Source organism: Trichechus manatus, unplaced genomic scaffold (genome assembly GCF_000243295.1).
Source record: "Trichechus manatus latirostris isolate Lorelei unplaced genomic scaffold, TriManLat1.0 scaffold00120, whole genome shotgun sequence".
NCBI lineage: Eukaryota > Metazoa > Chordata > Mammalia > Sirenia > Trichechidae > Trichechus > Trichechus manatus.
The window spans coordinates 2,431,704-2,442,227 of NW_004444056.1; the positions used below are offsets into that span (position 1 = coordinate 2,431,704).

Sequence of the window (10,524 nt, forward strand, 5' to 3'; positions counted from 1 at the left end):
TGCTTCAAGTCCTCTTCACTTTCAGCAAGCAAGGTTGTGTCATCTGCATATCACAGGTTGTTAATGAGTCTTCTACCAATTCTGATGACACATTCTTCTTCATATAGTCCAGCTTCTCTAATTATTTGCTCAGCATACAGATTGAATAAGTATGGTGAAAGGATACAGCCCTGACACACACCTCTCCTGATTTCAAAACAGGCAGTGTCCCCTTGCTCTGTTCTAACTATTGCCTGTTAGTCTAGGTACAGGTTACACATGAACACAATTAAGTGTTCTGGAATTCCTATTCTTCCAATGGTATCCATAATTTGTTATGATTCACATGGTTGAATGCCTCTGCATAGTCAATAAAACACAGGTAAACATTTTTCCGGTATTCTCTGCTTTCAGCCGAGATCCATCTGACATCAGCAATGATATCCCTGGTTCCACATCCTATTCTGAATCTGGCTTGAATTTCTGGCAATTCTCTGTCGATGTACTGCTGCAACCGCTTATGAATGATCTTCAGCAAAATTTTACTTGCGTATGATATTGTTCAGTAATTTCCGTATTCTTTTGGATCACCTTTCTTTGAAGTAGACACAAATCTGAACCTCTTTCAGTCAGTTGGCCAGGTAGCTGTCTTCCAAATTTCTTGGCATAAACGTGTGAGCACCTCCAGTGCTGCATCTGTTTGTTGAAATATCTCAGTTGGTATTCTGTCAATTCTTGGAGGCTTGTTTTTCACCAATGCCTTCAGTGCAGCTTGGATTTCCTCCTTTAGTACTGTTGGTTCTTGATCATATGCTACCTCCTGTAATGACTGAACATCACCAACTCTTTTTTATGTCATAACTCTGTGTATTCCTTCCATCTTCTTTTGATGCTTCCTGTGTCGTTCAATATTTTGCCCACAGAATCCTTCAAAATTGCAACTCAAGGCTTGAATTTTTTCTTCAGTTCTTTCAGCTTGAGAAATCCCAAGTGTGTTCTTCTGTTTAGGTTTTCTAACTCCAGGACTTTGCACATTTCTTTATAGTTCTTCACTTTGTCTTCTCTAACCACCCTTTGAAATCTTCGGTTCAGCTCTTTTATTTCATCATTTCTTCCATTTGCTTTAGCTACTCTATGTTCAAAAGCAAGTTTCAGAGTCTCTTCCGACATCATTTTGGTCTTTTCTTTCTTTCTTCTCTATTTAATGACTTTTTACTTTCTTCATGTATGATGTCCTTGATGTCATCCCACAACTCGTCTGGTTTTCAATGTGTCATTAGTTTTCAGTGCATCAAAGCTATTCTTGAGATGGTCTTCAAATTCAGGTGGGATATACTCAAGGTTGTATTTTGGCTCTGTTAGATTTGTTTTAATTTTCTTCAGCTTCAACTTGAACTTGTATATGAGCAATTGATGGTCTGTTCCACAGTTGGCCCCGGCCTTGTTCTGACTGATGATATTGTCCCTTTCCACAGATGTAGTCCATTTGATTCCTGTGTTTTCCATCCGATGAGGTCTACATGTATCGTTGCCATTTATGTTGTTGATAAAAGGTATTTGCAATGAATAAGTTGTTGGTCTTGCAAAGTTCTGTTATGTGTTCTCCAGTGTCATTTCTATCACCAAAGCCATATTTTCCAACTACAGATCCTTCTTCTTTGTTTCCAACTTTCCCATTCCAATCACCCATAATTATCAATGCATCTTGATTGCATGTTTGATCAATTTCAGACTGCAGAAGTTGGTAAAAAAGATTCAGTTTCCTCATCTTTGGCATTAGTGGTTGGTCGGTAAATTTGAATAATAGTCATATTAAGAGGTTTTCCTTATGGGTGTATGGATATTATCTTATCATTGACAATGTTGTATTTCAGGATAGATCTTGAAATGTTCTTTCTGACAATGAATGCAAAGGCATTCTTCTTCAATTTTTCACTCCTGACATAGTAGACTATACGATTGTCTGATTCAAAATGCCTAATTCAGTCCATTTCAGCTCACCAATACCTAGAATATAGATCTTTATGCATTCCCTTTCATTTTTGAAGACTTTTGATTTTCCTAGATTCTTACTTTGTACATTCCCCCTTCTGATTATTAATGGATGTTTGTAGCCGTTTTTTTCTCATTTTGAGTCACACCACAGCAAATGAAGGTGCCAAAAGCCTTACTCCATCCATGTCATTAGGTAGACTCTACTTTGAGGAGGCAGCTCTTCTCCAGTTAGCTGCCATTAAGTTGTCTAGAACTCATGGTATCCCCATGTACAACAGAATGAAATGTTGCCCAGTCCTGTGCCATCTTCATGATCCTTGGTATGCTTGAGCCCATTGTTGCGGCCACTGTGTATTTTGAGTGCCTTCCAACCTAGGGGCTCATCTTCTAGCACTATATCTATTGTGATCCATAGGGTTTTCATTGGCTAATTTTTGGAAGTAGATCACTAGACCTTTCTTCCTAGTCTGTCTTATTCTTGAAGCTCCGCTGAAACCTGTCTACCATGAGTGACCCTGCTGATATCTGAAATACCAGTAACATAGCTTTCAGCATCATAGCAATATGCAAATCACCACAGTACAACAAACTGACAGTTGATGGTATCAAGAAATTAGCATGGTGGGAACCTAAACAGCTGTTTAAACATTCACCAAACACAATAAAATATTATTTAAAAAAAGAAAAGAAATCAGTGTGGTGAATACTTAAAGTACAAACTTTATTTGGATTTCACCAGTTTTTCCACGAATGTCCCTTTTCTCTACTAACATTCAATCTGGGATACCATATTGCATTTAGTAAATATTGAATTTTAATGTTGTCTGTGTCCATTATTCTGTTAAAAGACAGTTTGGAGAAAGAATTAGGTTCTGGGACTGCATTTGCTAAGCCCAGCCAAACCAACCCATTGCTGTCCAGTTTATTCCAACTCATGGCAACCCCATGTGTTACAGAATAGAACTGAGCTCCACTGGGTTTTCTTGGCTGTAATCTTTATGGAAGCAGATCACCAGGCCTTTCTTCTGCAGTGCTGGGTGGGTTTGAATCGCCATCCTTTAGGTTACTATCCAAGCACAAACCATTTGTGCCGCCCAGGGGCTTTGCATTTGCTAAAGGGCCTCATTATTATGCTAAAGTAATGATTAGTGATATTCAGAAATAAGACTCTCTCAAATATATTAACTCAAGTGTGTGACTAAATGAATGAAAGAGGAAGCAAATAATATTTGTCAAATTCCCTTGGTTGCTCAGCATTTCCACATATATTGCCTCATTTATCTTAGTATTTAGGCCTCATGGTCTCAAAATGGCTGCTGTAAATCTTGCCATCATATCTCACACACTAGTGACCAAGCAGAACACAGACCTTCTCTTCTAGAATCTCTTTAAGGAAAACCTTTCTCATAAGCTCCCCAGCAGAAGTCCCCTCATGTCCAGCTCCAAGCCAGTCACCCTGTGTACAGACTCCTTGTGTCATTTAACTTTAACAACCCTGCAAAATCGGCATCACTAAACTCAGCAAAAACAACAGTGTTAACGCTGGAAGTAAAATTTTAATCTAGCGCAAATGGAGCTAAAGAGAAATATCTGGCCGTGGGAATGCGAGCACTGCACCATTCAGGAGACTCCTGAGGCACAGCCAGAGGGACTCAATGAGAGGAACTTAGCAACAGAAACGACAAAAAGGGTGGAGATGTCCAGAAGAATCAAAGGAACTCTCAGAGATATTTCAGAACATTGAAAGTGCAAAGGAGATAATGTTGAAAGCTGATCCAAAGTTAGAAAGAAGTATGACAATTTGCCAAGGCATAGAAAAGATGCCTGCTCCATATCGTAAGCAATATGATGAGAAAAAGGCAAGTCCTGTTCAAACTACTTTTGGTCATTTTTTACAAAGAAATAAAGCACTTAAATTCTCACTGTTTCTAATGTTTTAAGTTATAGGTACTAAATAAATATTGGTTTTCCATTTTCTCATCACCCTATAAATTTATAGCCAACAGTAAGAGAGTTTTTAAACCTTGACAAAAGTATCTAAAGGTCACAGACCAGTTGTAATTTTCCTGGTTGATTAAACTCACTCTGCAGGCTCCAGCTTGCACACTCATTTTTTGCACACTCTTTTTTTTTGCACACTCATTTTTACAGTCCTGCACAGCCATGCAAAGCAGGGTCAGCCTGTATTGACTATCTGACCTGTTAAGGGAACTCTTGCTGACTCCTGCTCCCCGTGGTGCTGTTAATGCAGGGAGGCTTCAGCAAAGGTGCTGAAGTTGTGTTGGCCCTGTGGTCTGCCAGGCTGTCCTGCAGGGTACTCGAGGGTCAGGGCTGCAGTGGTGACAGGCTCTGACAAGGAGATAAATGAGGGCATTTGGAAGATCCAGAAAAATGGCTGCCTGATGTCCCACTCAGCTTTGCCTAGTGCTGCAGGAGAGTGAAGAAGTTGTGTCTGCTGCCTCCAGCAAGAGGCAGGAGAATGGGTTTCAAACCCTAGTCCCACCACACTCCAGGTGACAAGTGATAGATCTCCCAGAGCCTCGATCTGGGCGTCTATGAGACGGAAGTGTACCCACTTCCAGGGACGCCTGCCTGCAATGGATTTGGGCTGCATTAGGTTCCCTCTTTTATTTTCAGCACGGGCTTGGCATTAGAAGTGGCAGTAGGTAAAATCAGAAGGTGTTTTAAACGCTTTCAAATTCTTGCTCTGGGGTTTAGTTATGCTCTCAGAGCTCGCTGCCACACTCTGGGTGAGAGATGACTAGCCTGGGGCTCACTGTTTTTGTGCGCTGCCCTCTGCATCCACGAAAGGCCCTCAGGATGGGTCTGATTCTTAGAACACACCCGCGTGTTCCGGGCCATGCAGCATTTGCAGCCAAGGACACCCTCTGTGACTGAGTGATGTGCCCAGTGAGAGACCTGGTTCTGCGCAGCCATTTGGGGTGGTCCAGTGGGTGCTAAGTCACTCCAGCAAACCCAGCCAGAATCAACACAGGTCAGAGAGCCCAGGGCAGGTGTGGCTTATGTTGTGTGCTTCATAAATATACACTGCCTTCAGCCTGAAACCTTCCATTTGAAGGCTATAAAGTCATCACGGATAACGTGGTCTCACCGAGAAAATGCACTTTGAGTTTCAACTCTAGACATCAGGAGGGCACCTGCCCCCAACAGGACATAGCTGCACTGGGGATGAACCGCTGGCCAGGAAGGTGGAGGGTATCAGTCAGGGCCCGCTGGCTGCTTTAACAAACCACCCAGAACCTCCCAGGGGTAACATAATGAAGGTTCATTTCTGTCAGTCATGGTCTAGTGCTGGCTTGGGGAGCCAACGAGGGCTCTGCTCCATGCAGTTCCTCAGGGGCTGGGCTGGTCAGAGTTCACTCGAGGAGGCAGTGGCTCCCTGAGTGATACAGAGTAAGGGATTACTATAGGAACAAGACATTGGTGGTGCAGAGGTAGAATTCTCGCCTTCCGTGTGGGACATCTGGGTTTGATTCCCGGCCAATGTGTACTTCTTGTACAACCACCACCTGTCCATCAGTGGAGGCTTTGTGTTGCTATGTTGATGAACAGGTTTCAGCGGAGCTTCCAGACTAAGATGAACTAGGAAGAAAGGCCTGGCAATCTGCTCCCAAAAATCAGCCAATGAAAACCCTATGGATCACAATGGTCCAATCTGCAACTGATCACAGGGATGGCGCAGGACCAGGCAGCCTTTCGTTCCGTTGTGCACGGGGTCATCTTGATTTGGGGACCAACTCGTTGGCAGCTAACAACACAGAGCAAGAGTGGACACCGATCTGGGAGGAGCTGGGAAGTGAGTCTGCCTGCAGCCTGGGGTCACCAAGGGATCGTGAGTGGAGCTGGGGCAGCTTTTGAACGCACATGAGGCTATTGAGAACACCATGGCTTGGGTCAGGTGCACCCTAGTCCTCAAAGTGACTTCTTTGCTTTTTAAGACTTTAAAGAGGTCTTTTGCAGCAGATTTGCCCAATGCAATACACCTTTTGATTTCCTGACTACTGCTTCCATGGACGTTGATTGTAGATCCAAGTAAAATGAAATCCTTGACAATGTCAATCTTCTCCATTTATCATTATGTTACTTATTGGTCCAGTTGTGAGGATTTTTGTTTTCTTTATGTTGAGGTGTAATCCATACTGAAGGCTGTAGTTTTTGATCTGCATCAGTAAGTGCTTCAAGCCCTCTTCGCTTTCAGCAAGCAAGGTTGTGTCATCTGCATATCACAGGTTGTTAATGAGTCTTCCACCAATCCTGATGCTGCATTCTTCTTCATATAGTCCAGCTTCTCTGATTATTTGCTCAGCATACAAACTGAACAAAAAGCGTCAAAGGATGCAACCCTGACGCACACCTTTCTTTTTTTTTAGAACAACTCAGCAAAATAAAATTCCAGTTTATTGTTGGACAACATTGTTTCACATATACATCAAACAGGCCAAACAAAATAAACAGCAACTTCATAGACAAAAAAAGGAAAAAAAAGGAACCTTTTATCTTTGGCCTTTTTAAACATCTCATACAAACCAACTACTTATAGTACAGCTAAGTACATACACAAAAAAAGTTACTGGAATACTGGGAACAAGATTGTATTTTTTGTTGTTGTTTTTGCTTTTTTTTTTACAAGTTTTTTTTCCTCCTTTGAGATTATAATGAACATGGTAACACCACAGGTAAAGTCAGAAGAAGGACAGAGAACACTCTGAAGGCTGGTTTGGTCATCTGAGATCATTAAAAATGGCTGACCCCTAATAATATGTATAAAAATATAAAATGTAAATAAAAAATACGAACAACTTTTCCTTTTTAAAGTACTTTTAAGAAAAAAAACAGGGTCTTGGAAGCTTTGGTTCTTTTTTCCTCCACTGTTGCAAATTCATGCTGTGGTTTTGGTTGGGTGGTGGAAAGCACATGTCATCTGCAGGTGGCGCTGCCCGAGGTGGGCGGGTGGGGCTCTCTACTCGAAGGTGACCACGTTTAGATTCTGAGACCGGAAGTGGAGGGTGAATAGGTCACGGTGGCCTTTTTTTTAAGTTTAACTTTTCCTTTTTTTGCTGTCTAGTCATCCTCATCGGTCTTCTGCTTCTTGGTGTCAACGTCATCATCCTCATCATCTTCAGCTGCCCGTTTGCCCGTAGCTGCATCAGCCTCCTCATCTTCATCTCCATCCTCTTCCTCACCATCACTTTCTTCTTCCTCCCCACCTTCTTCCTCTTCTTCATCTGCTTCATTGTCAGCCTCCTGTTCCCCATTTTCCTCGTTAGCATTCCCATTAGCGGGCGCATCTCTTCCATTCTCTGCCTCCTCCACAACCTCCTTCTCCTTTAAGTCCTTGGAGGTTATCTCAGAGCCGGTGTCCACAGCCACATCTGACATGGTGGGGCACGCTGGTGATCCGATGCAGCTGATTACAAAGAAAGCGCGAGTTCGGGGACTCTGGCGAGAAAGCTCCCGGAGTCTTCGGTGACAGGGGAGGTGCATGGCGGAGGTGGCTGCAGCAAGCGCAGAGCTGGACCTGCGGACAGTGCAAAGATAGCTTTTCAGAGCAGCCAGTGGAGGATACACACCTTTCTTGATTTTAAACCAAGCACTACCCCGTTGTTCTGATTGAATGACAGCCTCCTGGTCTATGTACAGGTTCCCGCATGAGCACAATTAAGTGTTCTGAAATTACCATTCTTCATAATGTTATGCATAATTTGTCATGATCCACACAGTCGAATGCCTTTGCGTAGTCAATAAAACACAGGTAAACATCTTTCTGGTCTTCTCTGATTTCGGCCAAGATCCATCTGACATCAGCAATGATATCGCTCCTTCCACATCCTCTTCTGAATCTGGCCTGAATTTCTGGCAGTTTCCTGTCGATGTACTGCTGCAACTGTTTTTGAATGATCTTCAGCAAAATTTTACTTGTGTGTGATATTAATGATATTGTTCAATAATTTCGACATTCTGTTGAATCACCTTTCTTTGGAATAGACACAAATATGGATCTCTTCCAGTCGGTTCGCCAGGTAGCTGTTTTCCAAATTTCTTGGCATAGATCAGTAAGTACCTCCAGGCTGCATCCGTTTGTTAAAACATCTCAATTGTTATTCTGTCAATTCCTGGAGCATTGTTTTTCTCCATTCCCTTCAGTGCAGCTTGAACTTCTTCCTTCGATATCATTGGTTCTTGATCATATGCTACCTACCTCCTGAAATAGTTGAATGTCGTCAAGTTCGTTTTGGTTCCGTGACTGTGTATACTCCTTCCATCTTCTTTTGATGCTTCCTGCCTCATTCAGTATTTTGCCCATAGAATCCTTCAACATTGCTACTCAAGGTCTGATTTTTTCTTCAGTTCTTTCAGCTTGAGAAATGTCAGGAGAAAAATGTTGAACTCTATTAAAAAAAAAAAAGTTGGTCTCTAGTCCATTCTGACTCATGGAGATCTCATATATGTCAGAGTAGAACTACTCCATAGGGTTTTCAATGGCTGTTACTTTTCAGAAGCAGATAGCTAGTCCTTTCTTCCAAAGTGCCTCTGGGTGGGCTCAACCCTCCAACCTTTTGGTTAGTAGTTGAGCACTTAACCGTTTGCATCACTCACTATATACGGCAGGATTATCCACTTGAAGCCTCATTGTTCATTCTTCCTACCACGTCTTCATGCCAACCTTCCTGGAAATAGCCTGCAGTGGGTCAGACTCTCCTTCCTTCTGAGTGGACCTCTCTGTGTCAGAAGAGGGGACCCGCCACCAGCCTGCTCCACACCCTTCTCTGTGAGGGCTGTGCATGGGCAGGGGGCCTCCCTTGGCCTTCCTCAGGGTTCTGGATGAGGCCATCTATACTAGGTGCCTCTGACCCACTTCCTCTTGGCTGGCTTCCAGGACTGTATTGTTGGGTCACTGTGGTTTAGTGGCCCCACTTCCTTCCTGTTGTCTCTAAGGTCTTACACAGGTACTTTGAGCCTTGCCTTCATGGTTGGTAGCTTTCCTCACTGTCATGGACTAAATCGTGTACCCCCAAAATTTGTGTCAACTTGGTTAGGCCATGATTCTCAGTATCGTGTGGTTGTCCTCCATTTTCTGACTGTAATTTTCCTATGTGTTATAAATCCTAATCTCTGCCTGGGGTTAATGAGGCAAGATTAGAGTATGCTAAAGAGAAGTAGGGTGGGATTGTAACACCCTTACTAAGGTCACATCCCTGATCCAGTGTAAGGGTGTTCCCCTGGGATGTGGCCTGCACCACCTTTTATCTCAGAAGAAGCAAAAGGACAGGGAAGTGAACAGAGAGTGGGGGATCTCATACCACCAAGAAAGGCATTGCCAGGAGCAGAGCGTGTCCTTTGGGCCCGGGGTTCACGCGTGGAGAAGCTCCTAGTCCAGGGGAAGATTGATGAGAAGGACCTTCTTCCAGAGCTGACAGAGAGAGAAAGCCTTCCCCTGGAGCTGATGCCCTGAATTTGGACTTCTAGCCTACCAGACTGTGAGAAAATAAATTTCTCTTTGTTAAAGCCATCCACTTGTGGTATTTCTGTTATAGCAGCACTAGATAACTCACTGACCTGGACATCCCTCAGGTCATTGCTGGTTGTACTGGCCTGGGGGTCTCTGGGGCAGAGCAGGGCCTGAGGGAGAAACCACTGGGTACTTAGACAGACCCAGCGCTCCTCAGGGCTGTGCCCCCTTCCCCCTTGCACAGGGAGCTACCTGGGGGAGTGGTATGTGTTGCATGCTTGGGAGTGAGCAGTGCTGGAGGACCACAGCTGTGGGAATGCTGGCTAGGGCAGGGGAGGGGAACCCTAGGCCTCACTTTAAGGTTCTCTGACTCCCTGAAGTGAGTCAAGGCCCATGAGAGTGGACAGCACAAAATGGAATCTTCACTGTTGTCAAAGTGAGCTGCTAGTTGCCACCAGGGAACCCCTTTAGAGGTGAGGGCCCAGTTTGGACTGTTGGGGGAATTAATGAAATAAATGAATATAGAGATAGGAAGTGCTGTTAGTTTTCTGTGAACGCATCTCTCACTGTGGGCAGACATCCCACCACCTTCAGGTCATTCCTTTCCTTTTTTCCTGATGAAAATATGGTTATCAGATATCTTAGTTATCTACTGCTGCTACAACAGAAATATCACAAGTGGATAGCTTTAACAAACAGAAGTTTATTCTCTCACAGCCTAGTAGACTAGAAGTCCTAATTCAGGGTGTCGGCTCCAGGGGAAGGCTTTCTCCCTGGAGGAAGTTCCTTGTCATCTATCTTCTCCTGGTCTAGGAGCTTCTCCGTGCAGGGACCCCTGGTCCAAAGGACCTGCTCTGCTCTTGGCACTACTTTCTTGGAGGTATGAGGTCCCCTGTCTCTCTGCTCACTTCTCTCTTTTATATCTCAAAAGAGATTGACTCAAGACACAACCTCATCTAGTATTAACTCATTAATATAACTGCCTCTAATCCTGCCTCATTAGCATCATAGAGGTAGGATTTACAACACGTAGGAAAATCACATCAGATGACAAAATGGTGGACAATCACACAATACCG

General features: G+C 43.6%; 1 protein-coding gene across 1 annotated transcript; it reads right to left on the reverse strand.

Moving 5' to 3' along the window:
- Positions 1–6,282: 6,282 nt before the first annotated feature.
- LOC101358251 (prothymosin alpha) lies at positions 6,283–7,734 on the reverse strand. The gene has a single exon (XM_023738661.1). It carries the CDS (start codon positions 7,477–7,479, stop codon positions 7,057–7,059), a length of 423 nt encoding a protein of 140 aa, XP_023594429.1. The 5' UTR covers positions 7,480–7,734; the 3' UTR covers positions 6,283–7,056.
- Between the last annotated feature and the right edge of the window lie 2,790 nt (positions 7,735–10,524).